This window comes from Benincasa hispida, chromosome 5 (genome assembly GCF_027475165.1).
Source record: "Benincasa hispida cultivar pf3 chromosome 5, pf3_genome.v1.1, whole genome shotgun sequence".
Classification (NCBI taxonomy): Eukaryota; Viridiplantae; Streptophyta; class Magnoliopsida; order Cucurbitales; family Cucurbitaceae; genus Benincasa; species Benincasa hispida.
In genome coordinates this window covers 27,264,473-27,284,150 of record NC_143482.1, presented here as the reverse complement: position 1 = coordinate 27,284,150, position 19,678 = coordinate 27,264,473, and the positions used below count along the sequence as shown (strand labels likewise).

The 19,678-nt window shown below is 32.1% G+C and overlaps 1 protein-coding gene across 27 annotated transcripts in view; it reads left to right on the top strand.

Moving 5' to 3' along the window:
- Nucleotides 1-19,678, top strand: part of LOC120077484 (phosphatidylinositol 4-phosphate 5-kinase 7-like) — a 45,161-nt gene that overhangs the window by 13,395 nt on the left and 12,088 nt on the right. For 24 of the 27 annotated variants that reach the window (XM_090313937.1, XM_039031374.2, XM_090313936.1 and 21 more), the window contains one exon: nt 4,020-4,187. The exons of the other annotated variants lie outside the window; for them this stretch is intronic. In XM_090313937.1, coding sequence (XP_090170063.1) covers nt 4,020-4,187 — 168 coding nt within the window. The remainder of the gene's footprint in view (nt 1-4,019; nt 4,188-19,678) is intronic. 27 annotated transcript variants of the gene reach the window in all.

Here is a 19,678-nt window from a genome sequence, read left to right as displayed (position 1 = left end):
GACAATTTGAAAAATCTCACAATTGAATAATGCAGGATTTTATTATGAAAAAACTTCCGAAATATTTTAGAGAGATAAAAAATTTGGATGACCCGACTGATAATGTAATAACATCATTTCTCTATCCTTATTGACACAAGAAGAAAACAGACTACTAGAAATAAAAGAATATAACAATGAAGACTCGTCTTCAAATGCTAATGGGCCTAGATCATAGTCGAGAAGATAGAGTCTGGAACATAGGTCAACACTGCCAATTGTCTTCCCCGATTCCAAATCCTGAAAAATACATGAGTTTGAATAAAATTTAGTCACACAAGATCGATCATGTGTCAATTTACTTATTAAGAGTAAGTTGCAATCTAAGTTTGGCACATGTAAAACATAATTGAGATATAAATTTAAAGTAACTTCGATTGAACCTGTCCTAGCTACTTTGGAATATGAACCATCAACAATTTTCACATATGAATTTGATGTATTAGCTTGGTAATTTTGGAATAGGGATTTGTTTCCTGTCATATGATAGGAGGCTCTAGTGTCTACGATCCAACGTTGCATCCCTTCTTTACTAGTTAGAGCAGTAGGCATGACTTTTTGAGCAACCAATCCTGCTCCTTGTATTTTGAGTGACCAATGATCTTTTGCATTGCTTCAATTTGTTCTTTGCTAAAAGGAGTCGATTTTGAAGTAACAGAATTATTAGAGGCTACATTAGCCACATACGCTCGAGTCCCCGACTCTCACGATCATTACGATGCCATGGTTTCTTGTCAATGGTTTTTTGTGGAGTTTCCAACATGTGTCTTTTATATGACTCACTTTTCTACAATGTTCACACCATGGTCTCTCTCTTTTTGCTTATTGTCACTTGGCACTGTTGGATTAAAACTACGGGCATCGAGTGCAGAAGCATCCACAATTGTAGGAATTGATTCTAATTTACCCATCATTAAACTCTTCCTACTTTCTTCTCGCCTAACTTCTAAGAAGGTTTCGCGAAGACCTGGTAGTGGCATAATTCCTATTATTCTCCCTCAAACTTCATCCAAATTATTGTTTAAGGCAAAGGAGGAATTTGTAGGTCCTCTTTTTCTCAAGAGTTTCCTTATAGTGAGTAGCATCACTAGTACACTTCCATGTGTAAACTTTAAATAAATCAAAGTGTTGCCAATGACGAGAGAGATTAGTAAAATATTGAGTAACAGATTGATGACCTTGGCGAAAATCATGAGGAATTGATTCAATTCGAAATAAACCTGAAGTGTTCTCTTTGCTCAAAAAGGTCTCCTTGACAATGTCCCAAATCTCATGTACTCTTTCATATAAGAGAATTTTCACTTATCTCATTCGTCATCTACATGACCATGATGTTGTCACTTTCCACTTTGAATTCTGGATCAATTTTTTTGGGCGACTTGTTCTCACTGGAGAGAGTCATCCTCCCTTACTACATATGAACATCTTAAGCGATTGTGACCATTGAATGTAATTGTGGCCATTCAATTTGTGACTTGTGATTAAGGTATGTGATGAAGATTCATTGGAAATAATTTCCATTGATTTTGATGGATTAGTCATGTTGAATATAGAAAAAGGAATTTCTTCCTTGTATTTATCATTTTTTCCTCGTATATTTATTCCCTTATATTTCCTATTACCGTTAGTTTATTTCATATTATAGTTATGTCTCTCTCTTTAAATTAGGATTCTATCTTTGTACAAAATTAAGAAGAAATAATAGAATTCTTCGAGTCATGTTGGAAAAGCAAGGGGAACCAACTATTATTGCTGAAGAAAAATAATCCCATCTACTATCACTGTAATTGGATTCTTGGAAGGAAAAAAACCAAAAAACCAAAAAAAAAAAAAATAATAATAACTCCCGATGGCAAGCAGCGAATGTCGAGCGGCGGTGGATGAGACTCGATGACCATAGGCGAGAGGGAGATGTGAGCCGGTGGGGACAAACCAAACTCATGAGCAGCGACGGTGAGAGGGAGACTTATGAAACAAATTCTACGAGGAACAAAACCCACGAGCGGCGATGGTGGACTAAACCCATGAGGAATTGACCCAAACTCAGAGAGATTCGAGCGGAACTTCGACGGTGATTTGCGAGAAGAACTCATGAGGATGAAGACAACCCACCCATTGCGAGATGAACCCACAACGGCCACGACGATCAGAAAATTTCGCCGGAAATGGTGAGCTGTGCTAAGGCTAGGGTTGGCTGTGATACCATGAAACTTTTTCTCTCTTTTTATTGAATTACACTGACTAATAAATTCCCATATTTATAAAGGGAATAAGACCTAATAGTATAAGTAAAAAATCTATCCAAAACCAAATCTTTAAGTAATTAGGAAATAAAAGATAAGATAAAACCAAAAAAGATAATTACAAGACTATTCTAACTTTAATAAATCACGACAAATAGAGTATTCAGCAAATAATTTGGAAAGAGAGCACCATGAAGAAGCTTTGACTCGAGCAATCTCATAACGATTAAACGAAGGAAGGGACTTGTCATGAAAAATATGTTGGTTACTTACAAACCAAATTTCTTTTAAAAGTCTCGTACAGACTATTTACCAAGCTGAACAAGAAGCTTCCCAAAAATCACTAACAGCCCCATTCAGTAAAGGGGAGAGTTAAAAAAGTCGAGCAAATTTATATTTTAAAACCTCTGAACCAACCCAAAGATGATGCCAAAAAAGGATTCTTGTACCATATCTTAAGGAGAATGGAGCAAACGAATCCACAGATTTCCAAGTTCGAGATATATTGATCTATGGTCTTCGAAGACTAGAATGAAGATTTCCATTTTTTTATAATTATTGTTTTGTAATATTATATGAACATGTTTTATGTTAAAATTTTTGTATAATTATTATTTTGTAATACATTACATAATACATATTTTAATTTTTTAAAAAGGAGTTGACTTTATAACATGACATATTGTATTTCTAAATGTTTTTATCTTTTTTAATATAATTTTGCATTTTAAAACTTAAAATTTAAAATCTACCTACAATGAAAACATAGAAATGTTATTTTTAGAATTTGCACGGTTTGGATCATAGAATCTGAAATCAATTTTCAGAAATAGAATCCGGGTTGTCTACCACACACATTTTCCGAAATCAGTGAATCTGAAAATAGAAAAGAAAATTCGAATTACCAACCAAGCATGCCCAAATTTACCCAAATTAGATTTCAAACAACAATACAGATAACCTAGTCAAATACAAAATTAACTTCAACCAACCATTCCATTTAGTCCAATTAATCCAACTTACTTAGATAATTTGGTGAAAATAAATATGACGTAAATAATTTTTTTTTTGAAATGGAAACAACATTTTTCATTGATGAAATGAAAAGAGATTAATGCTGAATGATACAATGAAATAACAAGAACTAGAACTAGAATCACCCTCATCACATCCCAAAATAAAATATGGTAATGACAATTGAATACTTTATATCATAAAGACATAATTACATAGATTGAACGAAAGTATTCCAAATATGACAGTAAATAATTGTATATGAAAATGCAGGGTGTTACGATTATTTATCTTCAATCTGCCAACGCCACTTATTGCCAATGCCACTTATCTTATTTGCTTGTGATGATATTGAAGTTACCAATTAGCCTTTTTCATGAATTCATTGAAAAATATGTTTCCTTTAAAATAAAAAAAAAAAAAAAACATCTCGATTCTCGAGAGAATTTCATTTGAGCTATCTGAGTTATAATATAATGGTTTGTATTAACAGTCCCTGAGAAGAAGTTATAGGTAATTCTATTTGAAATATTTTGCTATTCAAATAATTGTTTCCCAAATTAAGGGATTAATGTTTTTCCTATAAGAAAACAAATGCCAACTAAAGACCAGAAAATAATGCTTCCTAAAGGTTGTCTGGAGTTTGTTTTTAGGCCTGTTCACGAGATATCTAAACTGAATTAGATAATAATGGTTACTAATTACTCTATTTGAAGTTTTCAGGTACACTGTTGGTAAGATTACACCAGTTCCTATGCGTGAAGTTCGAGCTTCTGATTTTGGAAAACGGGCTAGAATAGTGATGTACTTTCCTAGAAAGGGTTCTCAGTTTACACCTCCACACTATTCTATTGACTTCCATTGGAAAGACTATTGTCCTATGGTCTTCAGGTAGCTAATGATCTACTGCACATCATTCAATTATTTATTTATAATATTGCAATAAAAATTTATGTATTTAGAGGGTGTTTGGGGCAAAAAGTGGAGTTGTGAACTTTGGAAAGTTGTAAACTTTTGAGGTCCACAGTGTAAAGAATTAATAAGACATAAAACTGATTTTTTTTTTTAGTGGTGGGACCCACAAACTCCTTGGACCAAACAAGGAGTGGAGTTCACAACTCCACACTTCCCAACTCCTTAGCCCAAACATCCCCATAAACCTTTGGTTATGGTCCTGATTGCTAAACCAACAATAACACGATGATGTTATTCTTACTCTTTTTCTAACTTCCTAGTTGTCTCGATGTTGTATTTGAATGACATACCATCATTTCAATTTCCTTCGACTACCCACCAAATTTTAAGAGCGCTATGGAAGTGTTAACCTAGTTGAGATGTCTGGGTGCACCTCCTAATCCTTTGGTTTTATTGTTTATTTCTATAAATACTACGTTTGTTCTCCTTTGTTGTAGTTTCTTTTCTAGAGGATTTTGATCTTCAAAGATTTTGTTTTTTCTTTTTGAAAAGGAAACACGGCTTTTCAATGATGAAATGAAAAGAGAACATATTCTTGTTATTTAGTTATTTAGTCTTTGCTTGTAATCTTCTTTTGTTTCAGTTTTAAAACCAGTTACTTGTTCAACTGGTTCCCTCTTTAGTCAGTTAGGCCGGCTGGTTCCTTATATAAGAGCCTTCATTTGTAACGCTTCTTCATCATTTAATGAAGTTTGAGGTACTATTTTCAGTTGTGTGCATCAAGTGGTATCAAAGCTCTCGATCAAAGGCTGAAAAATTAATTTCAAATTGGATCTTTTCCATTCTAGAATCATGGTCGCAGAAGCTGTCACCACATTAAAATGTCGATTACAAGATGTTGTTTTCACTTGTGTGCATCAAGTGGTATCAAAGCTCTCGATCAAAGGCTAAAAAATTATTTTCAAATTGGATCTTTTCCATTCCAGAATCATGGTCGCAGAAGCTGTCACCACATTAAAATGTCGACTACAAGATGTTGAACTGGCAATTGTAGATATAAACAATAATGTTTCCACCCTCGCTGGGGGAATAGAACAACTCACTCAACAATTCACAACCTTCACAGCAACTAACCAAGTAAATCCAAGAATCCGAGCCAATAGAAGAGCCAATGTTCAAGAGGAGATTGTCCAAGATAGAAGGCAAGAAAGTGTTAGGTACCCGGTCGCTGCAAACAAAGTAAAAGAATACCCAACAAAGCAGAATTCCCAGAAAACAGAGCAAGATACTACTATGATATTATTTATGACACTCTGGGAAAAAGTACAGAACAGAAGCTTTAAGAACGAGAATAATAACAAGGAAAATTCTAAGAACAAGATAGTAACCAGCCTATTCGAGAGGGCTGCCTTCTCTCCTCTTGCTGAAGCTTCTTCAGACAATCACCAAAATCTTCTTGCCTCCTCCCCTCACATTGCCCTGCTATTTAAAACCAGAAAAGTGGTCCCCTCTCCCTCCCTTATCCAGACGGTTATCAGCCCTTCATGGATATGCACCACTATCATCCAAATATTCTTTTTCAACCTAGGCAATATTTCTTTTTTACCCCTCCTCTTGTATGTTGATGATTGGGGGTCTAACAGAAAGATTAAATGATCTTCCTTTACCATGTTTTATGGTTGATGACTGATTCTTTCAAAGAAGAGGAAGGACTTAACCAAGAACTTTGGTCTAGAATTCCAAGAAGACAATGGGGAGACGATGAAGTCTAAGAACAACTCGATTATAAAATAAAAATGGCCCTTCCAGTATTTAATGGTCGAATGGGCATTGAAAATTTTTTTCATTGGAAAACGTGGAGAATTTCTTTGCATACACTAACACTGCTGAGGGAAAGAAAGTCAGATTGGTTGCCTACAAACTTCAAAGTGGGTGTTAGCTTGGTAACAAATCGTGAATAATAGAAGGTATTATGGTAAACCTCCCATTCGAAGTTGGCCTAAAATGTTGAGATTAATGAAGAGGTTCCTCCCTATGAATTATCAGCACGTTCTATACAGTAAGTACCAGAAGTGCCAACAGGGAGACCGATTTATTGCAGATTACACTGTGGAGTTTCATCGATCAGTCGCAAGAAATAATTTACCAGAAAATGAGCATCAACAAATTGCAAGGTTTGTCTTTGGACTGAGTGAAGACATAAAAAAGGTAGTAATTTACATCCTTTAGCTTATCTTGCTGATGCTATTTCTTTGGCTACCAAGATTGAAGAAGAAAAGGAAATAAAACTTGCAAGGACATATCAAAAAAGGTAGGAAGCAACAATTTTCCTCCAAGAAAGGAAATCTTGAATACAACAAGCCATCTACTTCCCAAGACAGAACAAACTCAAACAAGAATGATGACCATATCAATAAAGGAGCTTTCACTAGTAAGGTTTCTTAAACCACCGATTGACCCAAAAGTTTAAGTTGATGGGTAAAGGCGTAATTAATTATATTATCTAACACTCCCCACTTGTGAGTTTGAAACATGAAGATGAGTCAAACAAGTGGAAATAATATTAATTTGAGGAGGAAATAACGTTGTAGGAGTTTGAACATATAACCTCCCTGGACCACTTGGTCTGATACCATCTAAATTTGGGAGAATGATTATATTTTCTCTTATTCCCTATATGCAAACTTAGGTCTTCTCATGTAGAAGAAAGACCTCTTACAATTATGGAAAATAATAAAGTCACTAAAAGAAAAAATTTAACAATTGATATTTATACACGTAGAAATTCCAGCACTCCCCCTCAAGCTGGTTTGAAGATATCTTCCATAGCCAGTTTGTCGATCAATCTATCAAATTGTTCCTTTGGAAGATCTTTAGTTAGTACATCATCAATTTGCTATGATATAGGAAGATAAGGAATACATATCGTTCTTGCTTCAATCTTCACCTTAATAAAATGCTTATCAACCTCTATATGTTTTGTTCTATCATGAAGAACTGGATTATGAGCAATAGAGATGGCTACTTTATTGTCACTATAAATCCGTATAGGTGTAGTCAAGAAAATCTTCAATTCTTCAAGAATCCTTTTGATCCATATGCCCTCACTAATTCCATGAGCTAAAGCTCTAAACTCTACTTCTAGCCACCACATTCTGTTTTTTACTTCTCAAAGTAACCAATTTCCTCAAATGAAGGAACAATAACCAAAAGTAGATCTTCTATCTGTAACACTTTCTGCCCAATTTGCATCTGTATAAACTTCTATTTGGAAGTGATTATGGCTTTTGAATAAAATACCTTTTTCAAGTGACCATTTCAAATACCTCAAAATTCTATAGGTAGCTTCAAAATGAGTTGATCTAGGAGCATGCATAAATTGACTAACCATGTTCATGGTATATGCAATATCAGGACGTTTATGAGGTAGATAAACCAATCTTCCAACAAGTCTCTGATAGCGTTCCTTATCCTTTATTTCTTCAACTTTTGCTAATTGTGGCTTTAGATTTGGTTCAGTAGGGGTTTCCGCAATCTTGCAACCAAGTAAGCCTGTTTCTTTAAGTTAGTCAAGAACATACATGCTTTGATTAACAGAGATACCCTTCTTCGATCTTGCAAAATCCATTCTTAGGAAATATTTCAATGTTCCCAAATCCTTGATTTGAAATTCACATGCAAGTTTTTTCTTAAGATTCGGTAAACCTGCTTCATCATCACTTGTAAGAATAATATCATCTACATAGACAATCAAAAATGAAATTTTATTATTCTCCAAGTGTTTATAAAAATATAGTATGATCTACTTGACTCTGAAGAAATCCATAGTTGGACAACCTTTCCCAAACGCTCAAACCAAGCTCTTGGAAACTGTTTAAGACCATGAAGAGATTTCTTTAATTTGCAAATTTTACTACATCCGAGTTCATTTTCAAAACTTGGTGGCAAGCTCATAAATACCACTTCCTTGAGATCACCATTCAGAAAAGCATTTTTCACGTTAAGTTGATAAAGTGGCCAAGCTGAATTAACTACAACAGACAAAAGAACTCTAATAAAGTTAATTTTGGCATATGTCTGAGTAAATCCTTTAGCTACCAGTCTTGTCTTGTATCTCTCAGTACGACCATCTCCATGATATTTTATGGTAAACATCCATTTACAACCCATTAGTTTTGTATTTTTGTGCAATTCTACTATTTCCCAATTTCCATTTTGTTTTAGAGCATTCATCCCCTCCATAATAGTTAATTTCCAATTTATATCTTTTAACACCTCTTTTATTTTCCTTGGAAAAAAACAAGTCATCTATCCTAGATATGAAGGCTCTATAACTATTTCACAATTTCTGATATGACATGAAGTTTGCAATAGGATATTTGGTACAACTGCGAACACCTTTTCTAATAGCTACTGGAACATCGGGATCAAACATGATTGATAGAGTGTTTTGAATTGTAGAAGTAGGAGTGGGAGAAGAAGAAGAAGGACTACCAGTTTCATTCTTCGGAGTCTCAGAATGGCTCTGTGAAGGATAAACTATTTGGTCTTGGTTCCTTTGATTGAAGTTTCTTCTAGTATAAAACTTAAACTTAGGAATTTGACCAATATGATCATTTTGTAGTATTTCTCCCTTTGATTGAGAAGTTTTTACATTTGGCATTATAGGATTAGACAGAGGAACAAAAACATCTCAAAAATTATCTTCCAAATTTGATCTCTCCCCCTGAAGAGAATTTTGGGTAAAATAGGGTTGATTTTTTAAAAAAGACGCATCCATACTTACAAAAAGTTTTTTTGTCTGAGGATCAAAACATTTATAACCTTTTTTACATGACGAGTAACCTAAGAAAATGCATTTAACAGCCCTATGATCAAGTTTGGGCTGAAAGTGACTAGGTATGTGAACATAGGCAGTACGATCAAAAACTTTAAGATATAATTTAGAATATATTCGGGATGTTGGAAAAACACCGATGGGAGATCTAAAATTCAAGGTCTTAATAGGCATTCTATTTGTTAGGTAGATGGTTGTGAGAATGGGTTTCCCCGTAGATATTTTGGAACATGCACTGAAAACATTATAGCACAAGCTACTTCAAGTAAATGCTTATTTTTTCTTTTAGCAATCCCATTCTGTTGAGTATCCCGGCATGTAGACTGATGAACAATTCATTTTCTTTAAAAAATGCACCAAAAATTCATTGAAATGTCAAGTTCCATGATTAGAGTGTAAAATACAAATTTTTGTTTGAAACTATGTCTCAATCATACTGTAAAAATGGTTAAAAATGTCTTTCACCTCAGATTTTTTTCCCCAATTAAGTAAACTCAAGATAAACGAGTATGATCATCAATAAAAGTAACAAACCATCTTTTTCCACTATGAGTTGTAATTTTAGGACCCCAAACATTGCTATAAATTAAATAAAAAGGTTTTGATGCTTTTTAAGGTTTTGAAAGATATGTGGATCGATGATTTTTTTTGCCAAAATGCAACTTTCACAATCAAAGGAGGAACAATCAATTCCCTTAAATAAATTTGGAAATAAGTATTTAAGATAAGAAAAACTAGGATGGCATAGCTTACGATACCATAGTATTATTTATTCTTTAACAGAAAGAGGACTTATACTACTTAAACCCTGAGTTATTTTATTGCTAAAAGAACCTTTATCAAAGTAATAGAGGCCATCAAGCATCCTAGCATTTCCAATCATCTTCTCTGATTCCTGAAAAGTACAGTGAGATTCAAAGAAAATAATACAATAGTTAGAATTTCTAGGGAGTTTAGAAACTGATAAATGATTACAAGCTAATTTTGGAACATGTAAGATAGACTATAGAGCAATATTTTCAATCAATTTAATGGTTTTTTTCCTGCTATTGAAGAAAAACTACCATAAAAAATTCTAATTTTTCATTGCAATATGATGGGGAATTGGAATAAAAAAAGAACGGGTCATGTGATCTGAAGCTTCGGAATCAATAATTCATGGAGAAGAATTACACTACAAGAAAAGACTCGAGGATAAATATTTGTTTGTGTCATAGAAATACAAGAATTATTAGATGACAAATTGATGGGTGACCATTTAAGGATTTCATGAATTTGCTCTTGTAACATAACTGAAAATAGAAGGATTCAAGAAAGAAATCCAACAGGGAGATTAACAAAAGGGATGAAGAAGTTTAATAAATTTATTGATTCAGCAAAATTATTGGAAATCCCCCTTGGAAATGGCCAATTTACTTGGTCAAGAGATGGTCCTCCAGCTTCTTCTTCACTTCTTGATAGATTTTTGGTATCAAATACTTGGGATGATATCTTTGCAAATACTAGAGTAGTAAGAATGGCAAGAACATGTTCAGACCATTTTCCAATCGTTCTTGAAGCCGGTTGTTTTGAATGGGGGCCATCTCCCTTCAGATTTTGTAACAGTAGTCAAAGCCTATGTGAGTATGGAAAGGGGAACTGAAACTGAAAAAGTGAAGTCCATGGGCTCACCGCTCACCTATTTTGGGCCTAGGCCTTTTTCTTTGAAATTCTTGGGCCTTTTTATAATTTAGAAATAGAACCATGTGAGTTTGGTAAACTCCAACCTCAAATTTATTGGGAAAAATATATATATCTTAAGTTTTAACAACAATGATTAGATTGATCACTTGTTTCTTAATCTAAATTAATCATACACATAAAACATACAAAAAAAAAAAAAAAAAAAAAACTAGCGAATTAGAGAAATTAGAAAGCATGCCCCACTTTTCGCTAGAAAATAAACTATGCGATTCTCCAACGAATGAAATGACAAAAAAAAAACATTTGTTAGAAAGACACAATTAAACGAATAAGCAAATAAAGATAAAAACCCTACTTAAAACATCCAATTCATTATTCGACATTTGAATGATCGACAATGAGTCCCAATAGATCGTTATAAACCATAATTTCCTCCATACAAATTGAAGAGAAATTCGAAGTCCAAAATCCATGCAAAGCAGTAGAAATGTTAGCATAATATGAACCTAACTTCTTTTTTATTTCTTATAATATGTGGGTGAGAAATCGAACCTCTAAATATTGAGTTTGATAATACTAACACAAGCTAATTGAGTTATACTCGTGTTGATAATATGAACCAAATTCAAGGTAATATGTGGTAGAGAAAACGCAATGCTAAATATTCCCCACTCCGTATGTGTGGTATCGAAAACATATAACTTTAGGTTAAAGTATCTATCTACATTCTCACAAAATGTAAGGACTTTATGCATTGATGTACACACCTTAGACATGTTTATAACTTAAAGGTTATTGATGTACTGACTATCTGTGAATGCTTCCTAACATTATCTCTCTCAATATTCAGTAAGTTATTATGGAATAAAACTGTGTGGTAGTGGTTAACCTTTTTTCATCCATGAGGCTAAATCTTACGCACAAGAGTTAGGCGATGTTTACTTTGTCATGTTCGTTGTGGGAACAATGTTTTGGCCCACTCTTTGACTTAAAATGTGTTGGAAGAGCAAGCTTCTTCACTTTTTCTTTTTCCTTACCCTGGGTGGTTTGGGTCTCTTGTTTCTTATGATATAGATATGTAGGTGTTTGATGTTATGTTTCCTCAAAAGAAAAAAAAAAAGTTCTTATGTTTATTATTATTTATTGATTTTATTGCTTGACATCAGATTGGGTTTAAAAAGAGATCGTTTTTAGTTTTTGAACTTTCATGGAAATAAAAATTTAAGCTATTGAAGTCAAGTTTGTAATTATTTAGTCTTTGTACTTCCAAATTTATAACCCTTTAATCCCTTAAACTTTAATCAATATCAATTTAGTTTGTGTAATTCATAATTTGTAAAGATTTAATCATTGTCGTAAAAGTTAGTATTAAAATTTGATTAAATTTCTTATGTACGTAGATTGTTAAGTTGACTGAGGGTAAAGGTTATTTATAAATTATAAAAACTAAGTTGTTTCATTATCAAAATTGACTGTTAAGTTCGATGAGATATTTTGTGATAGAAAATAAATTATATTGCAAAGATCTAAATCGTTATAAATCAAAGTTTATAGGCTAAGGTTGTGTTTAGAATACCTTTTCAAGTGTTTAAATTTAAAAATAAGTCATTTTAGAAAAAATTCAAGTGTTTGACAACCACTCAAAATAGATTTTGAAAAAATGTGTTTATAAAATAAGTTAGTTTGGGATAAATACTTGGAATCAAGTTTTAGTATTATGGTTTTTAAAGTATTTAATGGTTAATCTCTCCATAATTTTTATAATTCTTAAAATTGATAAAACGTTTCTAGAGCCATCTACCTCAATTCCACACCAGCACCACCAATGGTACGGGTGATAGTCGGATCGGTTTTGTTAGTTTTGGAGTCAACCAAAAACCAAACCAATAGTTTTACAAAGAAGTGATCCTAATCAATGTCCAGTAAAGAACAAAACTAATTGATTTATTTTTTTCAGTTTACCATCGGTTTGGTTCTTGGTTTTGATATTTTTATTCTTCCAAGTTTTTATTTTTATTTCCACTTTCATTTTGAATTAGTTATTTTTGCTAATTTTAAATTAAAATTGGGTCAATTTTCTTTTTTTATAGATTAAAATTTGATATTTTATTTTTTTTATTGGCACTTTTTATTTAAAAAAACATATAAGCGCTATAATAAATTGTCTTTTTCTTTTCTTTTCTAAACAACAATTATATATGCACCACAATATTAAAATACTATAAGAAACTTATGTTAGAGTTTATTTTTAAGGGTATCTATCTATATACCCTCGATTTGGTTTGGTTTTGATTGACTTTCCAAATAAAAAATTGATCCGAACCAATACTTTTTTGTTTTCTCCAAATACAAACAAATATGTCCAATTTTAAACTACAACCAAATCAAACCATTGGATCGATTTGGATTAGTTTCGTTTTGCTTTTTTTTGTTGCACTCCTAACTAGTCACCAACTCTGGCCACCACCTCCATCAACTCTAATAACCATTATTTTAAATTATTAATTCATAATATTTTATACTCATCATTTATAGTAATTTTACATTCATAAAAATACTTTTAGTATATAACAAACCAAACAAACTTGTAATAAAAACTATTTCAAGAAAGAGTTGTCAAATACACTAGTATTTTTTTATAGTGAACATTTTTTATCAAAATATTAATATTTAAATGAAAATGACTTTTTTCAAAAATATTTTTCTCCAATATTAAACAGACCCTAAATCATTATTGGTATAGAAGTTCAGGCTTTTAACACTTTTTTCCCCCTCCATAGTTATCTTCATTAGTCCATTTGAAACTTTGCCCTCCAAGTTAGGAAAGATTGAAACAGTATAATATTTGGGATTTTTCCAACATTTGAAATATCCCAACTTGTCTATGTCCCACTAAATTCTTTGAACCTTTTTCAATTGGTCAATATGTAACATATGCCATATTTTGAAGATAAGATGCCACTAGAATTTTGCAACTTTGGTTTATAATAATTTTCAAAAGTAAATTATAGAGGAAAGAGAATCAATAATGACAATTCTAGTTGAGAATGACTACAATTAATTTTGGGGAAAAATGATGGTCTTTATTATAAATATTATAAATTATGTATAAAAAAGATATCCATTGTCAAAAGCCAAATGTCACTCTCTCTACACCCTATGTTTGTTTTCATGTGTCTTATAAATACTCATTCTTAGGGTCCAAATAAACCATCTTCTTACTTATCATTTTGTCTATAAATAGAGGCATTTGGTGGAACTTGTAAGACACATATATTGAGCAAAGTCTATGAAAATTGGAGAAAATGGAGAATTTAGAGAAATTTCTTATTTTATAGGAATTTCTATATAAAAGACCTAAAGAATAGACACATATTACGTTAATATCTTGAACATTTCATTTTTTTTTTAAAAAAAATATTTATTGGTCTCCTTATTTTCACTAATATTTATTTACAGTTTAGCTCTCACATACGTTTTATATTTATTTATTTATTTATTTCTCTCTCCTCCATGCATACTATGTCTCCCCTATGCATATTCTCTCTCCCACATGCATACTTTCTCTCTCCCATGCATATTTTCTCTCCCCCATGCATATATTATCTCTTCTCAATAATATATTTCATATATTCTCTCCCCCATAATTCACACTCATTTCTTCCTCCCCCTCTCTTTTCTCCTTCCGGCAGTGTGAGTCACAAGTGATAGATAACACCGTGGGGAGAGAGAATCTCCAGCACGGGCTCGAACAGAGGACAACATGGTTGCAGACAAATGACGTGAGACAACGTGGTGCAAGGCAAAGCTTCCGACATTCGGTGCGAGCAAATCCAACACATACTTAGGTAGATCCAATCGACGACAGCATGGACTCGAGCAAACGGACGACATGAAACGACATGGCAAAACTTCTGAAGATCCGCACGCGGACTCGGGCAGATCCAGTTGATGGAGCTAGGCAAGAAGATCTGATCGATGGTAGGGGTTTAATATAAACAATGATGATATATACATTGTGATATATAATCGTTTATTTTATATAAACGGTGATGATTTTTGTATTTAGATTTCTTGTTTTGTGATATGTACACTTATATATATGTTCTACGTTGAACATCAAGTTCATCTGTGATTTATATACTATGGTAGATATTTTTTGTTGATTTTTGACTACTTTGAATTTATGATATATGATATATACACGCTTGTATATATGTTCTAAAATTTATGTTCTAAGGTATATTTAAAAATAACCATGAATATTTGAGTAGATATCATATGTTCTAAAGTATATTTAAAAATAACCATGAATATCCGAGTAGATATCAAATATATTTACCAATATATTTTTAGAATGTTTCCAAATAAACAACGGAACATATTACATGTACAATTGAACAAACAATGAGATATTTCACATAATAACAAAAATCAACATGAAAAACGAAATGGAAAATAAAATCATATTAAAGGTCATTTTCTCTCTCCAAATGAAAATAGAAAAAAATATATCAAATGCATTTTATCTTTACAATCGAAAAAGAAAAAAATCATAATAAATGTATTTTCTCTCTCCATAATAAATGCATTATATGGTGATTTATGTCAAACACTGAATTTATATATGGTGTATTTCATATGTTGGTTAGAATATTTTCAAATACCAAACAAAATATTTTGAAATATATTTTAAATAACCATGAATCCACAAAAAAAATGTGAAACCAACAAAAATAGAAAAAAATTCATTAAATGTATATTTTTCTCTCAAGTTAAATTAAATTAAGGACAAAATCTCAACAAGTAAATGCATTTTCTCTCTCCATTTGAAAATATGAAAAAAAAAATCATATTAAATAAATTTTCTCTTTCCATAATAAATACAGTTTCTCTCTCCATCATTAAGAAATTTTGAAAATAAGGAAATATATATAAAATTTGGAAATAAAGATAATAAAAAAAGGTAAATTTGTCCAAAAATAATATTAAAAGCCTTTCTTGAAAAAATTCAAATTTAAAGACATTTTTGAAATATAAAGCCTAAAGATGGTTTTTTTTTTATGTAAAAATCCCTATTTTATATTTTGTCAATTTATTTCATTTTGTTTATTTATATATTTTGTTTAATTTATTTTAATATTTATTTAATTTATTCTTATATTATACTATATTTATTTTAATATTTTACTTTATTGGTATTTGTGTTCCCAATTATGCTCCTACAGTTCACAACGTTATCAGCACGAGCTCCTATTGGCATTCCCGCTAAAGGAATGTCCTAAAGGTATGTCGGTTTTTCCTTCTTCGTTATAATTAATAAATTTAATGTTATTTTGCATATTTAATATCTATTAAATTTCTAATACAAATACAATATTTTATGATAGTGTTGCTATGACAAATCTCACAAAATTAGAATTTTCTACCCATTGATATTAACGATAATAATTATTTGTCATAGATGTTTGATGCTGAAATCCACATGAATTTTGGAGAGACTATTAAAGAAGGAAATACGACATCAAGTTAGGACAAAACAAAAGCTATGATCTTCCTTCATTATCATCTCCACGGGGGATTGAAAATGGAGTATTTTACAATAAAAGATCCTCGTATCTTGTGAATAAAATTTGAAAGAAATATATGATTATAAAAAATATTTATTCTTCTTAAAGTTCGTTATGATTGGATGCATTAAGGCTATAAGATTTCAAATCAGTAAGTGATTGCAACTCCGCATTATTTAAAATCAATTTGAAATTTTGTTATGCAAGAAGAAAATCACTGATGTTGATATGTTAAAAAAGACATTTTCTACATTTCATGTCTCAAATATGCTCCTGCAGCAACAATAGCAAGAGAAAGTTTTTAAACAATATTCTAAACTAATTTCAAGTCTTCTCATGCCCGAACAAAATAATGAGTTATTAATGAAAAATAATGAATCTCGACCAATTAGGATGACACCATTTCCTGAAGTGAATGCTGTGAATTTTAATAATAATAGTGGTCGAAGTTGTGACCGTGGCAGATAAATGAATAATTATATTTCTGTGGTGGTCGTTCTAATCATTCAAATTTCAAAAGAACCACGCAAAATAATGATTGCAAAGGAAAAGCTCCATAAGATAAGAGTTCAAAAAGTATTTGAATTAAATGCTTCTGATGCGGAACGACGGAACATTGGTCACGTACCTATCATACGTCAAAATACTTAGTTGATCTCTATCAAGCATCCTTGAAGGAAAAAGAGAAAAATGTATAAGCAAATTTTGCATACCAAGATAATGATATATTTGACCCATCCCATATGACAAATTTGGATGTGGCAGACTTCTTTGAATCTCTTGAAGAGAAAATCGGCAAGATTGATGGAACATCAAATGTTTCCATTGACTTTGAAAATATCTAGGCTTAATGTTTTTTTTTTTTTTGTTCATCTTCATACTTTTTTCTCCTCTTAGTAGATGTTAACCTTTGTATATTCCAAATGTTGTTTTTCTTATTGTAATTATTTTCTTTTAATGAAGAAATTTGGATTATTTTCATACATTAGGTGACTAAGAAATGAGTAAAGAAGATCTATGTTGGGCAGACAGTGCAACTATACATACAATACTTACAAGTAAAAAATATTTTTTCAAACTAACAATGTTGGAAGCAAAAGTCAATACAATATCAGGTTCTGCAAACCTAATTGAAAGGTTTGGAAAAGTAAATATTATTTTGCCTAGAGGAACAAAATTTACAAATGACAATGCATTGTTCTCTAGTCAATCAAAGAGAAATCTAGTCAATCAAAGAGAAATCTACTTAGTTTTAAATATATACATTGCAATGGTTATCATATTGAAACTAACAGAAAGAATAATACGGAGTATATTTATTTCATATCTACGGTCTTATATGAAAAACATATACTGGAAGAGTTGCCTGCTTTATCTTCTGGATTATATTATACTCATATACGAGTAATTGAAACATATGCAACAATAAGCCTGAAGTTCATGAATCCAAACATATGGATTCTCCGGTGGTGAATGCAATTGCACTAAGATATTTAATTGGTCTGTCTGTGTATGAAAGTTTGGATATGCATCTTATGGGTGTAGTTACAATATATTGTATGGATCTCTTGATAATGATATTTATGTTGGGTTTTATGCTCTAAAACTCGTAGATAGTAAATGTTATTAATTGACTGTCATCAATAAATAGTTATAGATGTTAATTCAATAAATGTTATTATTTGTGTCGTGTGTCTGTTTTTGTCATAACTCTAAATCCAATAAACTAGCATCCAAGACTGCTTTATGAGTCTTGAAATGTATGTGGAGATATGCAGGGATCAATGTTCAAGATACAGCCTGAAGTGTCTATAGTATAGAAATAAGGTTGAAGGAAATCGGACTCGAGATTTCCATGAGCAGCGGAAAAAAGATTATTCCAAATCACAATCATGAATGAACATTACATTTACAATCGAACAGAAACAAGCGGTTATACAATTAATACAAAACTTACAGCATGAATAACTACAAATGTACAAAGGAAAAACTCCACGAACATTTGAAGATGTGTCTCCACACTCTTTTGCGCACGACCGCTCGAACAACAGTAACCTCGAACGCTCGATCTACATGACTGCAACATAGCACGAACACTTCGCGCTCATCCTCAACAATCGCCTCGGTCACAAACTCTTCAGAACCACAAACGGTCTCCACATAACCTCGACGGTGTCGAGTTAAGTATGACACCAACAACAAGGCTACCTTGGTATTCTCGGTGTGAGAATCCAGAGGGTGGGCTCTGTTTGGACTTGTATGAGGCAGACGAAGGAGGAAACACTGATTGTGTACACAACTGGGCAAGTGGGAGATGGTGGAGACCTATCGTATAGGTCAATGCTCGTTTAGTTAAGCTATGCGATCTTCTAACAAAAGCTATGTGATTGTTTAGCTCATTGTTTAGCTCGCCACTGCACGATCGTTTAGCTCACCCAAGCTGTCGTTTAGTAAATCTATATTTACTTGACAACTCCGTGAGATTCTTTTTGCCGAGAGAAAACTCAAAAAACTTTTTTATGAAAAACTTTTCAACAATTACTAAAATTAGGAAAACCATTTTTCTTTTAACTTACGGTTACCATGAAAATCTAATAACCACCCACTCAATTGGTTATTAAAGAAAAATAATTAATTATCCAATAATTAATGTTATTATAAATATAAATGATAACCAACTTATCATACTATATTTATAACCTATAGTTTTAATATTTCATCTCATGAAACATATAAACCATAATTCTTTTTCTATTCCATGGTACTTAATGTAAATCTCATTTACATCAATCCTCCACTAAATGTATCTCATACATCATATCGATTATATCATATATAATAAAAAAAACCTATTGTCAATTTGAATATTTCAAATCAACACCAAGAACTGATCCTCAACTGAATTCATTGAGCTACCAAGGGGACCTTATGGACCTGTAGCTCAAAGCTCCAACGGTACATAAATAACTGACTGGACTCTTTAGTCATAGAATCCACCATCCGTTAACTGCCAGGCACTCCACTAAAGATCGACAGTTGAACTCTCCTTACCATAGATATATTATGTGTCCATCTTAACCAAGCAGTAGAACCCTTCACAGATCGCTCGTAAGTACAATTGGGCCAATAACCTTTATGCCCCTATAGTTACATCTAACTCCTTAAGTACCATTGATCCCTCTAATGAACATAAGTCATAGTCCTACTATGACTGAGTCTTCTCTTCCAAAGAGAAGCTGTGGCCACGATGTTCAAGCCCCAGAATCAGCCCTTAAAGGAGAAATCTTTCTACTTATCCCTACTTCGGGAAAGGAGTGAATTCCATCTTGTGGATCGAATTCCCAGCTCCAGAATTAGACAAGTCTCCAAAAAGGTAG